Source organism: Stegostoma tigrinum, chromosome 6, assembly GCF_030684315.1.
Source record: "Stegostoma tigrinum isolate sSteTig4 chromosome 6, sSteTig4.hap1, whole genome shotgun sequence".
NCBI lineage: Eukaryota > Metazoa > Chordata > Chondrichthyes > Orectolobiformes > Stegostomatidae > Stegostoma > Stegostoma tigrinum.
In genome coordinates this window covers 67,071,373-67,089,941 of record NC_081359.1, presented here as the reverse complement: position 1 = coordinate 67,089,941, position 18,569 = coordinate 67,071,373, and the positions used below count along the sequence as shown (strand labels likewise).

The 18,569-nt window shown below is 38.5% G+C and overlaps 1 protein-coding gene across 2 annotated transcripts in view; it reads right to left on the bottom strand.

The window, feature by feature from the left end:
* dync2h1 (dynein cytoplasmic 2 heavy chain 1) overlaps positions 1–18,569 on the bottom strand; it is a 541,347-nt gene that overhangs the window by 461,908 nt on the left and 60,870 nt on the right. For both annotated transcript variants that reach the window (XM_059646623.1, XM_059646624.1), the window contains exons 17-26: positions 16,661–16,800; positions 14,678–14,906; positions 12,172–12,299; positions 10,995–11,110; positions 9,891–10,018; positions 8,471–8,620; positions 6,708–6,913; positions 5,674–5,829; positions 1,764–1,878; positions 10–180 (exon numbers count right to left, since the gene is read on the bottom strand). In XM_059646623.1, coding sequence (XP_059502606.1) covers positions 10–180; positions 1,764–1,878; positions 5,674–5,829; positions 6,708–6,913; positions 8,471–8,620; positions 9,891–10,018; positions 10,995–11,110; positions 12,172–12,299; positions 14,678–14,906; positions 16,661–16,800 — 1,539 coding nt within the window. The remainder of the gene's footprint in view (positions 1–9; positions 181–1,763; positions 1,879–5,673; positions 5,830–6,707; positions 6,914–8,470; positions 8,621–9,890; positions 10,019–10,994; positions 11,111–12,171; positions 12,300–14,677; positions 14,907–16,660; positions 16,801–18,569) is intronic.

The window sequence follows — 18,569 nt, the reverse complement described above, 5'->3', positions numbered from 1 at the left end:
AGGTCATACTTTTAGGTCTGAAGACTTTGCTACTATGACATCTGCCACTTTTAACAGGTCCCCAAATTGCAATTTCTCTATTGTGGTGCCTCTCGGCATGCCAAGAAGACGAAACAAGTCCAACCAATGATCCTGGGAGAGATGTTCTCCACGAACATATTTCAGAACAGGGAATAGCATCTGTACAAAGAGAAGCAAAGCTAAAATAAGTAACCTGCTTCCAACTCAAAACTCGGCAATATTTTTACAGTATTTGCAAAGTGTGTTAAATGAAGCTGTAGAAATGTTTCTTAACTTACAAAAAACCTGTGAAAAAATAAGAAATTTATCACTGATTACCATAAATTTAGAACTCATAATTTCAATGGAACTGAGATTGAGAGAGTGAAGAGCATCAAGTTCCTTGGAATGACAATAACTGACAATCTGTCCTGAACGTCCCATGTAGATATGACAGTAAAGAAAGTACAACAATGCCTCTTCTTCTTCAGGGAACTCAGGAAATTTGGCATGTCCATCGGGTCCCTCACCAACTTCTACAGATGCACCATTGAAACCATGCTGTTTTGCCCAGGAACATAAAACGCTGCAGAAGTTGGTGTACACATCCCAGACCATCACAGAAGCCAACCTTCCATCCATGGATTCCATTTACATGGCTCACTGCCATGGAAAGACTGCCAACATCATCAAAGACTCAGCACACCCCAGTTGTGGCCTCCTACAACCTCTTCTGTCGGCAGAAGATATGGAAACCTGAACACATGCACAAGCAGGTTCAATACAGCTTCTTCCCAGCCATTATCAGACTGCTGAATGGACTCTCTAGCTTGGAATAAGGCTGATATCGCCTAGCACGCATCATGTGCAATGTAACCTGTATGCTTCTAAGTTTTTTTGATCTGTACATCCTTTGCTTACTATGATCTGCCTGTAACCACTCGTAAATAAAACTTTTCACTGTATTTCCATACACATGACATAAATGAACCAATCATTGAGACAGCCTTTACTGCATGTAACGGATTTAAGAAACTTTCTGACAACTACGGGAAGTGGATGGAAGCAGTCACTCAAATTTAAAAAATCAACCAGAAGGGAAAACAGAAAGCAACTGGAAGTTGGAAAGCACAAAAGACTGTTTACTGCATGAACGATAACTCTGTGGTAAGTGTGGCTTGCAATAAATATAAAAAGACGAGCGTACTTTTCTGTAGTTTAAAGTTTAAGTCACCTACAATAATAGTTATTTAGTCAATAGTTTGTTTTTAAAAAACAAATTAAATTTACATTACAAAATCTTTGTAGGGATTGCTGTCTCATCAAGGCAAGGGCTATTAATTTCTCAGGGAAAGAACACACTCTATTTTGGTAACCCAGACTAAATACCATCCACATAACATCAGATTTAAGATGGTTAGATGCAAAGCAATGTTCAATCCCAAAATGTTTTTGGACACTATTTTGATAAATTACACAGTGACGGTACATTGCTATTTTCTATTTCCCATGTCACTCAACTCTAGTCTTTCAAATTGGGATTATCAAATCAGGAGTCAATTTTTACGGTGGATCTATACACACTAGAACTGGATTGAGATGCACCAATGCACTGCATACAAGGAGACTATGAAGCTAGAAGACAGTCAACCCAACTGTCTTATTTCAAATGTGGTCCCAGTGGTGAAGGGCCAGTATTAACTCATGTAGTCCCTGGATCCCTTCTTCTTTCTAGGTCTGATAATACATGTAAAGCCATTTACCTTGTATTTGTCAACATCTTTCTGTAGTTTGACAGTTATTGTCGTTTGTTCATTACTCTTTCTCAGTTTATCATGCCACATCAATAGAAAATCTTCAAAAATGTAGGTTTTACTTCTGTGAAGTCAACATACAAATTATATCAAAGAAATCTTCAGTAACAGAAACAAACATAATTAATATTAACCTTTATATGCTAAAATCAGTTGGTTGAACACACTTTATCAAATCTTGAGTTCTCTAAACTTCAGGCAAAAGTTGTGTTCAACAAATATTTCTATCACAAATCAACACTACCTTAACATTTACTTTACCAAACAAATAGCAAGTATAATCAGCACAACAAAACTCGTGTTTGATCACTTCAAGGAGGAAATCCTGACTTAAGATCATTCTTACACGCAATCAAATTTATCAAGATAATAAAATGTGAGGCTGGATGAACACAGCAGGCCAAGCAGCATCTCAGGAGCACAATGACATGGGAAATAGAAAATAGCAATGTACCGTCACTGTGTAATTTATCAAAATAGTGTCCAAAAACATTTTGGGATTGAACATTGCTTTGCATCTAACCATCTTAAATCTGATGTTATGTGGGTGGTATTTAGTCTGGGTTACCAAAATAGAGTGTGTTCTTTCCCTGAGAAATTAATAGCTTTGTGCTCCTGAGATGCTGCTTGGCCTGCTGTGTTCATCCAGCCTCACATTTTATTATCTTGGAATTCTCCAGCATCTGCAGTTCCCATTATCTCTGATCAAACTTATCAATCTTTGTTTAAAGCACAGTGAAATCCATTGGCAGCAAAATAATGTTATATCAAGTACACGTTATGCTGTATTATTCATGCACACAACACTGCAAACACAGCAATTTGCTGTATGGGCACTGATTGTCTATGTTCATAAAAACATGCAATCTCAAAATGTCTCAGGAGTGACAATCAGAAACAGTCCTATCCTTGCTTGTCATCCAATAACCAAAACAAAATGTATAGGTATGGTCAGCAGGTATGGTTATGATATCTTCGACAACATTTCTTCCATCCAGGGAGAATTTTCAAAATGCTTTGAATTGTGCTGGGTAAACAAGGAACTGAGCAGGAAATGAAAACAAACATCCAGCAAATGCTTCTTTAAGACATCTGACAGAGGAGCTTTGGGTTAAATGGCATTCTTCTGGGGTTTAATTACATTATTCTAGGGGATATGAAAGTCCAGAAGCAAGAAAACACAATTTAAAGGAAGGATCATTAACAGAAGATACTATTTTGGAGATGGTGATGAAGCAGGCTTGATTATGAATCCATCTTTGTTGGTATCTAAGCTCAGTAAAACAGTACAGTCGAGTAACCTATCAACAGTCAAGGTTGGTTACTCAGGAAAGGTATTGGAAACCCATGAATGACTGCATCAGTATGTCCAGAAGTGGAAAGTACTTAAGGAAATATAAATACAGGTTAAGCAATGTATGATTAGATGCACCAAGTTGAAATTTACTGTAAGCAACTGGGCATGCTAATTGCAAGAATGGGTCTTTCATTCAATTATTCCAAATTAACTTCAACAATGGAAAAAAGTTTATCATAATAAAATCCATATGATGAAACTTATAGTAATGGAATGTTTGAATTGAACAATGATCAAGGTTAACTATTTACAGTACCTGATTAAGTCAAATTACCTTTTCATTGTTTGGATTAAGAACCGCAGAACAGTAATAGCACAGATCTAACCACAGCCCGTTCTCCATTCCCAGTCTCTGCAACTCAGCTTGTCCCTTTTCTCCAACCTTTCCCTGTAGTCTTTCGAGTTTTATTTTCCCCTGGACCTTTGCTGGTGATTGAGGAACTATATTCTGCAATTCCATCAATTTATCATTAAGATTACTGCAAAGATTCCCAAACATCTTCCCACTAGGCCCTTATGTTAAGCCTGAAAAGCTGTGAGAACTGTAAAAATGTGATGTTGGTGGGTTAAGGGAGAGCAGTGGAAGAAAGTGACTGTGAGGGGAACAAATGTCTAAGAGAAGTGATGGAGGTGGCCGGATGGTGAGAAGGAGGGTGCTGAACAGACCTGTAAGATCAAAAGGGGAAAGGAGTGGAAGAGGCCTATGAGAGCACGAGCTCTAGAATCAAAAGGGTTATGTGAAGATTTCATGATTTTTATTAAAAGCATGCAAGACCTGCCATTTTTTATTACTGCATGAGCCAAGTTTCATGACTGTGTCTGGCTTATTAGCTTATTAAGAATCACTTCAAATTTGGTTTTAGTTGAATGGAATTTAAGGATTTTCACTAATTACTGAAATCAAATTTCATGACTAGATCTTTTTTCACCTAAAAACACATTCATGTGCCAATGAGATAACACAATTAAGATGCTGCAGACTTATCAGTCAGTCAAACTTGCAGAATTATTAGTCAGTGTTGTTTACTAGCTAGAAGTAGTTCCATTAGTTTTTTGCAGACATGATGAAATAGTGCACATCAAAACCAGCCATTTCATCTCGAGGGAAAAAAATTGATTTTTTATCTTAACCCATTTCTAGCATTACCAGCTTCACATCAATCTTCAGAACAGCTTTAAGGGCTTGATGATCTGGGCTGCAGCATACACCTGCTAAAACAGGAGAAGCTTTGTATGATGAAACAAAGGGTGGATTTCTCTCGGCATCACAGTGCCTACACCCCAATGACCCAACCAAAAAGCCAATGAGGAGCCCGCTCATGAAAGAACAGCTGACCTGCTTTTATTTAACATTATATGGTAAGGTAATGGCCTTGTGGTATTATTACGGAACTGTTAATCCAGAGACCCAGGTAATGGTCTGGGGACCCAGGTTCCAATCTCAGCACGCAGATGATAAAATCTGAATTCAATAATTTCTGGAATTAAGAGTCTAATGGCGACCGTGAATCTATTGCTGATTGTCTGAAAAATTCACCTGGTTCACTAATATACTTTAGGGAACAAAACTGCCTAACTTGGTCTGGCCTATACGTGACTACAGACCCACAGCAATGTGTTTGGCTTTTGATTGGTATGGGCAATAAATGCTGGTCTAGCCAGTGACATCCACATCCCATTAATGAATTTTAAAAAGCTTGCAATTAATTGGGTGAAGACAGCATTTCCACACCACAAGGACAGGAAGTCCTGCCTCAGTGATAGCCCCAATAACGCCAGGCAGGAGCATCAAACACTTCTGAGGCTACAGGCAACCCCGAATGGAGGTCATTACTGGAACCAACCACCAAGGTAAGGGGAGAGCTATATGTGTATCAGGCTATCAAGCTGTCATCCACAGATGTAAGAATGATAAGGTGGTAATAACCAGCATCAAATAGCCTTCTAAACTCTCTGTATAGGTTTGTGGAAAAATAATTGACATTTTTGCAAGCCAAGCTTCACAACCATTCACTTAACCGGAAGTTCAAGAGGCAAGGAGCATGGTACAGTAAAGGGAGAAATGCAAACTCGTGGTAGTGCCTCCAACAGGCAGAGGACCCACAAACAAGGTCACTCCCAACATTTGCCCATGGAGTTAAAGTTGACAGGACATTAGCTTGGAGTTTCACCTGCCATGGGTAAAATAGTAGGAGGAATGCAGGTATGACATGAGGCTATTGTGGGCTTTAATTGACCACTTAAAGGACTCTAAGACCAGTGCTTCCACTGCCCTCCATAAAATGTCTGACAGGTCAGGACTAGGCAGGTAGGCCACACAATAGATTTTTCAAGCTTGTCATGTCTTCAAACCCACCAGCTGGTGAGCATTAAATTCAGTCCAAAGTTAAAGATCATAAAAGAGTAATTCCAAACAACAGCTTTTGGCAATTTGTTGAAAATTGAAAATTTGAAAACGCAGCAAACAAATTCATTGGATTTAATACAAATATACACACTTACCTAAAAGAGATCCAGTCCTCATTTAACATACTTTGTAACCCTTTTGTAAATTCTTCATATAATGACCACATGCTTTCATACTGCTCAAGATTCTCACGAAGACGCTCTGCCAATTCAAATTCAGGTTCCTCTACTTTAAAATGCTGACAGTCTTCACTGAAAAAAGACAGAAACAAGCCGTCTAAAAATGCTGAATTAACCAGATACCACAGCAAGTTACTGGCTAAATGCACTAAATGGCAAGTTAATGAGCTATGAAGACCAGGAAGATTCCAAATTTGTTTCCTCATTTCTAACAAATTACTTCTTCTCATCTGAAACTTTAGGAAGAAACTGAAGGGGTAAGGGAGGAGGGAACTTAGTAATTCCAGTGACTTATGCTGGGAGGGCATCCAAAACTGTCAGAATAATATTGTTTTGAGTGGTGATGCCCAATGTTAAATCAGCTTCTAATTTGTGCAAGCTAGGTTTTGTAACCATCCACTAAGAATGCACAATGAATCAGAGAATTCAGATGAGGAACAAAAAAAATGCAAGCAAAGGCTTAACAATTGTAGAATACTTGAAATTCTGTTCATGCTCACATTAACATTGTACTGAGCAGTGACGCCCAAAGTTAAATAGGCTTCTATTTAAGTATTAAGAATGCCCTAATATTTCATCTGTGGGTTATTTTGGTGTATATTTTGAAGACCTCCAAACTTAAAAGAGTTATCACATTTTGCATATATCTCAAGTTGTCAATGCAAACAGATTTCGTTGTTCAAACTGATAATTTATCTTTTAATTATATGGCAAGAATGGACATTTCCAAATATCTAGCTCTGTATGAATCAATCACAAGAAATCAGTGGAGTAAGAATTATAATTACAATTTGAAAATTAATTTCTTGGGACTGCGGTGAACCCAATACTGCATCTTGTCAACAAACATTCTTGTCTCAGATTTCAGTTTATTTCATAAAGTATTACAAATTTCAGCATCATGCAAGAGTTTTATTTTGTCATGTTAATTGTCAGTTGTAAGGACATACATCAACTTCTTCCTTGTTGCCTCCAGTTCATCAAACTCAATTCTTTTCTCCTTTATACATGCCACACATTTGTTGAGTGTTTCCCCGTTTCCACTGTCAACAATATCATCGCTGGGCTTCAACTGATTCCAGCGAGCTTCAAACTTCTCCAGCTTTTGGATGTACATCTTGATGCGAGACTCAACATTTGCTTTCATAATTTCAACCTAAAGCGGTAAACACAAATTAAATTGAATTAAACAAATTATAATACCTCTTTCTTAAAATTAATGAAGTAAAAACACATGCTAAATAAATCCATATTTATTGGCTTGTGTGAGAAAAACAGATTTTTCAGGTTATGAAGAATAATTATCATTTTTCCACAATAAAGTTTTTGTTTATCTTTAAAAAGTCAGTACATGAAAATACAAACATTGGAGGACAAACTGAAATGTCTCTTCCTGCTGTTTGCTTACATATATTAAAATTAATTGCGATTCACAATTTAGTCCTCATATTTCCAATTCATCTGCTAAAAGATGTTTTCTTCTCCATCGCAAATCAATTGGCTGCAAGTACAACTCAGTTTAGTTAACAAGAATTAAAATTGTTTAATACTTTATATCTTTTGTTCAATTATTGACCAGAATGTTGTCAAAGAGCAGCAGAGATCAGCAGTACAAATATGTAGAAATCACATTAATGAAACCAATGTCAGTAGCAACAAAAAAACTAAGGTAACAATAAAGGAAAACCAAAGTGCTGGAACACACAGCTATGAAAGGAAAAGACAGGTCAAATTCTCCTTCACAGTAAAACAGCATTTTATTTGTGCGTCTTTCATTTCTCTAAACCATATTTGTTGATTTCGCTTGGAAGACTGCCATACCACTTTATGGAATAACTTCTGCAAGTTCTCAGTCACATCATTTATATTATCTGCCCCAAATCCACTTTGACCTGTTGTTCCCTTTAACAGCTTTGACAGGAAGCTCAATGGGAGCTTAAGGACAGCACCTTATTTTTCCAATTGGCACTTTACTACTCAAAAGTAACTGTAAATTCAGATTTGAACACTATCATTTTTCAGACAGCAGCCGTGAGCAATGATTCTGCTATTTCTATTTACTCTTCCATTAGATTTTTTTTTTAATTGTCCCATTACCATCCCCTTTTGACTTATACCATCATCCCATTGTCATTTAATTTTTACTGCCTTTTACACAATCACAGGTCTTCCATTTTGCTTTCCCCTCTTCCCCACCTCACTCCTCATTTCCTATTTTTGTACTTAATTAAATCTGTTTCATCTCTAACTTTTTTCTATCCCAATAAAAGATCATCAACATGAAAAGCTAATTGTTTCTCTCTGTAAAGATTCTGCCTCAATGGCTAAGTATATCCGGTATTTTCTATTTCATGTGTACTATTCACTGTGGAATAGAACCAACCATGGCGGGAGGAGCAGTGAGAGCAGATACAAAAAATTCTTTTTCAAAGAATCAATCTAAAAAGGAGCTATCTTTGTAATAAAACTATGGAAAACAAACCAAGGGAAGCCAACACTGACAGAAACTATAGGTCACACAAAGATATCCAACAAAAGAATGTTTAAAATTCTAATAACCAAGACAAAATGGAAACAAATAATTATTTACATCTTCCCACTCATAAATCTCAAGTTGATCTACAAATCTATTTGCAAGAGAAGTGTAAAAGCCAGCATGAGTTTTGATATGCAATTTATGTGATAAGACATAAAACTACTGCAATGCACTTACTTGTTCTTTCACCATCAGTTGATGGCTCTCCATCATTAGTTGAAACTTGTCCCATTTTGCTCTTAAGCTGCTAAGTGTTTCAAGACCACCACCTGCTACAGAGCGGAGCAGCTTGTTTTTATCTTCAGCATCTTGAAACAAGGGTAAAACCTGAAAGAAGTGAAAAGATAGAAGTCAAACGAAGCGAAAAAAAATAATAGAAATGTAAAGCAAGTATTATTCAAAAAAAGAGCAATTATAAAACAGTCCCATGCCCATTTTTTTAAAAAGCATCTGTCACCATTAAAGCGAAGAAATGGCAAAAATGAATAACAAAAGCTTTAAGGAAGCACCAGTTTGAGCAGTGATCATTAGTTCTTAACATAAATATGGATTTTAAAAACTGGGTGATAGACTATCTTGGCAAAGTATTCAACTGAGTCTGCTATTCATTTGAATCATCTTTGCATATTGAGGTTTTAATGTTTTATGCAATTTTCTCAGTTTATGTGCCCAGAATAACACAGCAAAGGAAACCAAGCCTCTGGAATCTCGGTGAAGAGGGAACTGGGTTTATCTTTAACGAATCAGGTTTAAGGATCGAGAAATAAAGAGTGCAAGGAGGGAGAAGGCAGCATAATTTAGGATGGGTGAATTCATGAGCAAGAGTGAATTTGAATAAAAAAACCTGGAGAGTCCTGTTTGAACAGTCCCAAGAACCATGGGCAAAAATTTTACCCATTTGCAGTTAAAATGTTTGTTGAATGAGATTCATGGCACTACCCCATCGATCGTGGCTCAAAATGACCATTCTGATGCAATTCCCTGCTTCTGACTATTATTACTGAAACAGGCTCTTGGGTACCTTTCTCAGGGAATTGTGACCAGAGAGGCAGGAGGGCTCGCCACTGCTGAGAATATTCAATTTTTTTCACTTCTAGCACAATATATAAAGTCCCACTGCAGACAACTTTAGACGCAGCAAGCCAGGGACTAGTCCTCAAGCTGTGGTGCTCAAGCCTCAACATTCAGCACCCGCCCCAGTGGAAGAAAATCTGCCCTCCAAATCGTGGAGACTAGACTGAAGGCATTAGCAGTCATGGTGGAGGAGAGGAGGGCAGTCCTTTTATCACCTCATCATATAAACTGTAGAACAGAGCAGTGCTGTGACCCCCATGAAGTGGGACATCCAGCAGTGTAGAAAGAAGCTTAATGATCTTCCATTCTCCGCAAGGGTCGGGACCATTTCCTTCTTTCTGTCACCTCAAACTCACTGGACCACCTTTCACTAATTCTGCTCCTCCACGCGCAACTCGTCAGCTTGAATAAAGACCCAGTTGATATCAAAATATAACAGTGGTCAAAGTATATATACAGGAGATAAAAAATTTAAAAAGTTTAATGGATATATGCTTTGCATTTGACAGCAAACTGTTCTTACATGAGGCTTCTTTGAAGCAATCTCTGTGTGTTTTGAATTCGCCTCTCCAATTTCTTCTACTGTCTCAGGTCTAGTTGATAATATTTCCATTGCATCACTTACAAAACTATCAATCTCATGGATATTCACTGTGCAAAAATATTACAAGTAAAAACAAAGTCAGTGGGCAACAGTTGCAAAACATCATGACATAATTAATTACTTTGTTTTAAAATGAGTTATTTTTGCTATTCTTTCTCCAATAGACCACAGGACGTAGGAGCAGAAGTAGGTCATTCAGCTCATTTAGTCTGCTCCACCATTCAATGAGATCACGATTTATCTGATAATCCTCAACTCCACTTTCCTGCCTTTTCCCTATAACCTTTGATCCTCATACCTGATTAAAAATCTGTCTATCACAGCCTTAAATATACTTAACGATCGAGCATCAGCAGCCCTCTGCAGTAATGGGAAAAAAATGGTTGCCATGCATAAGCAGGAGTCAAACCTGGGCCAATTCTACTACTGAATGACCAATTCAACTGCTTTAACATAGATGTTTTATAGAAGCTGGCATTCCAATTGGAAATTAAGTTTTAAATGACACAATAAATATATCTTACATCAGTCACTGATTGTTCTTAATAAATTATTTTACAAAAGGAGAAGATGATTTAATCTCGTGGTTCTAATGATGTTATACTAAGTTTACATTAAATCATTTTGCTACAACCAAGGTACATGCAAATTTATAACATTAACAATAAATTGGGAGTCAATGGATAATAATATAATTCTGAATCTCAATTACAATCCTACAAATAAATATGATCACCTCACAAAGTAACCCTTTGCCATTCAATTAGGTCAATTAGGAGTGGGCAATAAATGCAGGCCTTACCATTAATACTCATACTCCATGAATAATTAAACAAAACATTTTCAGCAGATCTCATCATGTAAAAACAATCAAATTTCTGGCATTCTAATGTTTGCACTTGTGAGTATAAGACAACCATCCTCGGCAACGTGTCTCTCTTTTAAACAATATACAAGTTCTGCATTACCAAGTAAGTATTAAAATGCGCACGAACTGCACCACTCATGATGAAAACATCTTACCTTGTATGGACTTCCTTAATGACTGAAGTAAGGCATCAAATAGCATCTGAATAAGGTCATCAATCACAGCTTTCACTGGGTTACAGTTAATTGTAATACAATCCACTTTGATGACACTGTAAGATTTGCATTTTTTCACAAAATTTCCATTTTAGTAAAATAGGAAATAAAAATAAGTAAAATTATAATCTTGCTTATACTCATCCACTGAAGTCACTGTCATTCTGCACCACCTCTAGTACAAAGAGTTAATCCTATGACTCCCATCATGACAATGGGAGTGAGATAGGACTTAATGTTTTGCATTGACCCGGGGGCAGGATAACTGAAGAGTCATGGAAATAGCAAGTCTGAGTCAAATGTTCACTGTGCTGAGGCAAAGGCATGCCAGCAATGTTGCATTGTGTCGATTTTCTAACATAGTCCCACCTGTCACACAAATTTGATGGAGGCCACAGGTCTGGATCCAATTATCAACCTTTTCAATAAATTTTAGCCATATAACTGAATACAATTGTAAAGTCAAAAGTCACACAAGTTAGACCACTGGCAAGTCAGATTCTGCTCAGGTCTGGTCCAGCAGGGGTGCTCTCTTATGGCTGAAGATGAGCTGGAGAGATGCTGCTTCCAGGAGCACATTTAGGAGAGATATCTGTGGTAGTCTTTGCGATAACAGTAGAACTCCACCTCAAGGATCCCCACCGGTGCCCATGCAGGAGCAGCCTTCATCACAGGGCTTTCCTGTACAGGTGATATTTCAGTTACAGGGACCAAGGAAGCAGATGATGACACTGCCCCATGAAGGGTTCATCCCTCAACATCACTGCTGACTACCTCAATCCTTTCATGGGATCTGACAGCATTAAAAGGATCCATCAGTTGAAGCACAACAGGAAGCCAATTTAAATCTTTGGGCCAGTGGCACCACTCAGCAGCTACTGCTACTTAATACAGCAAAAAATTCTGAGCACACTGGTACTTTCTACTGCATCCACCCAACAGGATCCCACTTAACGCTGTCCATGAGATTTATCACTCATTCAAAGATGTGAAGCAAACATTTAATAAAGGGACCCCAGAACACTTTAATCATTTCCTGCTCAATTAATCCTTTCATTGTCACGCCAAATGTTTTCTTTAAAATAAAAGGAATATATATAAACAAATTAAATTCAACCTTGGAAGCTTTTCAGATTCCTTTCCTCGTCCTTTAAGCGCTTTAAAATTCTTCTCCCAATCATGTACAGTGTGGAGATGTTCCTCAATTAATGCTTCGACATCTACCTGTCCAAGCACAATCCATTCCTATAAATGGAGAAAAAAAACTATTGTTAATTATTACAGTTAATAGCTCCAATGAACTACTTGTGATTTATTATATTTATTTTCAATAAAACAAAATCAATAAAAATTGTGAAAAACCACAATAACTAGAAAATATAAGAACATTTTATTTATGAGCAAACTGGATTATTTTGAATTGGATTCTCCAATTGGTGGTTCCTGCGATTATCTTAAACTGTCTATAATACAATACCACGTAGGTTAATGTCACTTTTTAGGATCATTTACCATTCTTCTGCAGATTTGAAACAATCATTTCTAGTATGACGATTTTCAAACTATATGTATTAAAGCCCTCTACCATGAGCCCTCTACCTTCTGAGTAACTGCAAGGAAAACATGTATCTTTTAGTGAATAACATTAAGACCATTCATTCAGCTGACTGCTACAATTTTCCAGTAGGTTTTGAATTTATCCCCTTGTCTCTGCTCCAAGGAATTTCAGGAATTTATTCCAAATTATAATAACTTTTATTCATTATAAAGCTGAAAACACTTTGTTTTCAATTGGAAAAATTTAAATTGGATTTGTCACCGTCCAAATTATACACAAAACAGGCTACTTTTGAGCACTTTTTCAGTGGCTAAATATCTGCTACTAATTTAACTGCATTTGGTGGAAAAAACAGCTTACAGTAAAAATCTTGCTTATGAATACCTGTGTTGTTTAATGGGGACTCTGTTTGGAGTGGTTGTTCTGCTGAATGTGTTTGTGAAGCAATCTTACAAGTGGGGTTAACAGGTTTTGGATTTAACTCTGTGGTGCTTGTAATCTGGTCCTATCATCCTTAACTTTTGTTGCCTTTGATCAGTTTACATTTTCAATACTCATGGCCTACCACCTATTGTTTGTTGACAGAGGCAGAATTCAGCATATAGCAGTACAAGCAAAGAAAAGGTGTTCCCCTTAGCTTATGGTGCAAAGAGCAGGAAGCATGGAATTCAAATTTTTCTATTCAATTTTGTTTCAAAAGTAAGGGAAATAAATTTGCAGAGTTCCAGAGATTAAACAAGAAAGTGGAACTGATCGGATTGTTCTACAGAACCACAGACAGGACCAGATAGGACCAGATTACAAGCACCACAGAGTTAAATCCAAAGCCTGTTAACCCCACTTGTAAGATTGCTTCACAAACACATTCAGCAGAACAACCACTCCAAACAGAGTCCCCATTAAACAACACAGGTATCACTCACCAATCTCACCTTTTCCACAAGACACAACCTTGCTCTGTCATTTCTTTTTAAAATCAGATGTCACCATCTCTGCCCTCAAAAAAACCTTCCGTGATTCCACCTCCAACCTCCCTTTTCTCTCCAATGTTCTTATTTTTTGTCACTTTCCAAATCTATGACCACATTGCCACAATTTCATGTCTGAACCTTCCCTGTCTAGATTCTGTCCTTGTCGCAGCGCTGAATCAGCCCCAAAGCTAAGTCACAACTGACAGCTTCTATAACTGTGATAAATTGTGTATAATCCATCTCCATTTTCAACTTCTCAGCATCATTTGACATTGTTGATCACAACAACCTTCCACTGTTGCCCAGCTTGGTGGGATTTCAATTTACAGCTGCACATTTACCTAGCATGTTATGGACAGAGCGATACTAATGATTTCTCTCCCTGCTCCCACTCCCTCCCCCCAACATTTCCCTGGAAATTCTGAGGACCTTCCTTTCCTCCCTCCTGTCTCTCATGCCTGGGCTGCCTCAGAAACACTTTCTAAAACAAGTACATTTACGATAATTCCTCTGCTACCCCTTTGGTGTCTTGGACGAGCTGAATTTTCTTCCAATGAAGCATCAATCATACAAAATCCAAAGCCAAAATCTAATGCTCCGTTACAAACTTCTTTTCCTGCATATTGATTCCCTTTCCCTTGTTGACCAAATTCATGAGCTGAGCCAAGTTAATCATGATCAGTGATAATGGGAACTGCAGATGCTGGAGAATCCAAGATAATAAAGTGTGAAGCTGGATGAACACAGCAGGCCAAGCAGCATCTCAGGAGCACAAATGAGCTCTGATGAAGGGTCTAGGCCCGAAACGTCAGCTTTTGTGGTCCTGAGATGCTGCTTGGACTGCTGTGTTCATCCAGCTTCACACTTCATTATCTTTAAACATGATCAGAATCCTTTTTGAGCTAAGGTTGAAATGCCAGCGCAATAATTTCTCCAGCACAAAGACAGTATCTTCAGAAAGAAGCAGCATAGGCACGATGAGCCATATGGTTTCCTTCTTTGCAGTATCATGGTTTGATTCAAAAAGATACTATTTTACTTCTCAAACTAGAAATCAAAATTAGGTTGGTAAAGAAGATAATAAATTGCTTTACCTGAAACTTGTCCAATGCCGCTGCCAGACGTTTGAATAGATCTTCTGCTTTACGGAAAACAGTGACAAAACCTTTTGCATTCCTCTCTATCATGACAACAAAGATGGGGTCTTCTCCTGGTTCACAAGTACCCTTGAATTGGTTTGGAATAGAGATAAACCTCTTCATTTCTCTGTAGTATTTTGCCCGCAGTTCTTCAAATGGTGGTTTAAACTGCAGCCTTCCTTGTCTGCATAGAAAATAGGAGACAGAAATTGTACGTCCAAACAGTATAATGTAATTCACTCAAGTTAGCAATACATCAAATTGACAATATGCTACTTGCAGTCACTTACTTAGAACTAATCAAAATGTACAGAAGATTGTACTTGGAGATAGACCCCAACTCTGCAGCTGGATGATTGCACAGACCTAATGCTGCCCAGGACTTTGTCAAGGATTCAGCCATACAGAAACAGAGAACTGATTTCTGCCAGAAATCAAGCATGCATCAATTTTGATGAGTTCCATGAAGAGTTCTTCTCCATGAGGTCAAACACGTTTTCTCACGCTATCTTCCAAAACTCACCAGATTAACTATGTTCCACACCCTAATGGTGCCCCACTCGCTGTATTCCCCTAGTCAGGGTAGGTGGAAGTACTTACCATTATCAGGACATCCAGGATCTCTGGCATCAGCGACATATTAATAGCCCAGCAGCACACCCGATACAGTGTGGGCAGTTTAGAGCTGCCCTAAATGGGTCATGACATTTGCCCCAGATATGTCAGATGGAGGAAAACAGATTCACCAGTTTGCAGAGAGGGACCCAGGGGTCCTGGTGAACTGAGTATTGCAGAAGAGGCCCATCATTTTCCTGCAGGATCAGCAAAAATGTCCACAACACCAGACTGTATTAGCCTGATCTGAGGTTGCCACCCAGGTGAATGCTATTTCCACAGTCAGAAGGAATGCATATCAATGCTGCAAGAAGTCAACAATTATCTGCATTTTGCTCTCTATCATTGCTACCACATACACTTGGGACCATAACATATAGGAGCAGAATCTGGCCATTCAGCCCATCAGGTCTTCTCTATTATTTGATCCTGGCTGATACGTTAATCAACTCCGTTCTCCTCCTTCTCCCCATACTCTTGGTCCCCTTAGTAATCAAGAACAAATCTCTGTCTTAGATGCACTTAACGACTTGGCCTCCATAGCCTCTGCTACAATGAGTTCGACAGACTAACTATTCTCTGACTAAAGAGATTCCTCCTCATGTTGTTCTCAAGGGTTGTTCCTTCAATATGAGGCTATGCTCTTGAGTCCAAGTCCCTCTTATTCGTGGTAACATCTTCGCCATGTCCACTCCATCCAAACCTATCAATATTCTGCAAGTTTCAATCAGAAAGAGAGCCAAAACAGGTAGTGGTGTGCCCACCATTCAGGTACTCACTCCCTTAGGAGGAAAGGGCTCTGTCCCTGCACCACCATTTAGCACACCCCCTCCCAGATCCCATGCATATTGAGTCAACATGCCAGATGTATCTGTACACCGTTCCCAATCAGATCAGCTGTGCTCTCAGTGAAAGGCAAAGCAGGTTTAAACCTGAATGGCCGGTTCTTTCTATTTCATATGGGTATTTTTAATCAACCAGTTCAGAGATGTCTTGACACACCTCTGGAGGAGGTGAGGCTTGAACCTGGGCCTCTGGATTAGAGGTAGGGACACTATTACTGCACCACAAGGGCCCACAATTTCTGCTGGTATTAAAATTGCAATTTGAAGCACTTGATAGGGTCATTGATCCAAAAGTTGCAAGACAGGTTTTTGGTGAAAGAGACAAAGTTTTTTTTATACTTACTAAATTTATCTTGATAATTTTCAAAACAATCAGTTACAAATTGCAATTGGAATAGTATAGTTATTCAGTAAACTGGATTATTGCCATAAAAAAAATTAAAACAACTCATTGCAAGATATATTTTCAATTTCCTACTTGAATGTCAACTCAACAACAATTTCGGGAAGATTCTCATTCAAGGCTTCCAAGCCCATCTGATACTGATGTTCCAGTGCTTTGTACAACTGATGATTCCAATGCTGCCGCCATGCCTTCATGTCACCAGAATGAAAGCCCTTGAAAAAAATGTAAATATAAAATAGCCTCCAACTAACACATAGCTGTCATAGGAACAGGAACATATCATTCAACCCCTAAAGCTTATGCTGCCATTCAAATACATCATAATGGAATTATACTACAACTTACCCACTTTTGTTTCGGAAGCCCCAATACCCAAAATCCCTGCATTGGAAATTGCAATTGTTCTAGCATCACAGATATTTTTGAGATACAGCAACACAAAATAGAATTTAATACTGACCCCAGGGGTGAGTTTGGACAAAGGAGGACAGGTTGAGAACCTCATTACCTTTCTGCCTCTGCCATGATCAACTCAGAGGTTTTTTTTAAACAGCATGGAAAAAGGTGCTTTGTCCCATCATATCTATGCCAGTCACCAACTATCTATCTACTAAAGAGGAAGCAGTGGCATAGCAGTAATGCCAATGGATCAGTAATCCAGAGCAACAGGTTAATATTCTGGGAATGTGGGTTTGGACCCAACATAGCAGGTAGTGAAACTTCATTGTAAAACTAACCAACAGAAATCATGGAACCAGCACTGATCATCATAAAAAGCCAAACAGTTCGCTACTGATTTTTCAGGGAAGAAAATCTGTTGTTCTTACGTGGTGTGGCCAACATGTGACTCCAGACCCACAGCAATGCAATTTATTCCTAACTGCCCTCTGGGCAATTGGAGATGGGTAATAAATGCTGGCCCAGCCAGTGACACTTACATCACATGAACAAATAACAAGTCCCATTTTCCAGCACTTGACCTGTAGCCTTGTAAGCTATGGCCTTTCAAGTGCTCATCCAAATCGTTCTCAAATGTTTTGACGGTTCCCATTTCCAGCATCCTTTTTGGGCAGTGAGTTCCAGTTACACACAATTATCTGGGTGAAAAAGCTTTACTTCAAATCCCCCCTAAACTTCCTGCTCATTACCTTCAAACTGTGACCTACGTTACTGACACCCCTACTAAAGGAAAACGTTCCTCCCTATTTACCCTATGCCCCTCAGAACTGTGTACGATTCAAATCAGAGTCCCCCCATTTCAATTTTCTCTGCTCCAAGGGAAATAACCACAGCCTACTTTCAAAGCTGAATCTTTTCTTCACCCTCTCTCGTGCAATCTTGTCCTTCCTATAAACTGATGTCCAAAACTGCATACAGTACTTCAGCTATGGTCTCACAGATGTTATACACAGCACCATCATAATCTTTTTTGTTCTTATATTCAATGACTAATAAAGGAAAGTACCCCATATGCCTTCTTAACCCCCCATCTACCTATCCTGTCTTCTTCAAGGATCTTTAGGCATGCGCACAATGAGATCCCTTTGGTCCTCTGCACCTCCTAGGTGCCATTTAATATGTACTGCCTTGACTTGTTAGTCCCCCCAAAATGCATCATCTCACAATTCTCGCATGTACATTCTATTTGCCACTGTTCAGACAATCTGGCCAATCTGTATATATTTGTAGTCTAGGGCTTTTCTCTTTGTTATTTACCACACCACTACCTGTGACCAGGGATTGAAAGCTTATGGGTGGTCTTCCTGCATGAATACCAACTAAGACTCATAAATGGGCAATAATGACTAGTTAGGGACTTCAGTTCACTATCTCTGTTATTCAACCACCACTTGAGGAACCCTAAAGGCAAACCCCATGCTGAATTTTCTTATGGACTTCTGGGGTGGGAGAGGGTTTTCTCTTTTGCAAAGGCATTCAGTGCACTTGGTTTTGGGAAGCGAAAGGTGTGGAAGCCAAAAGC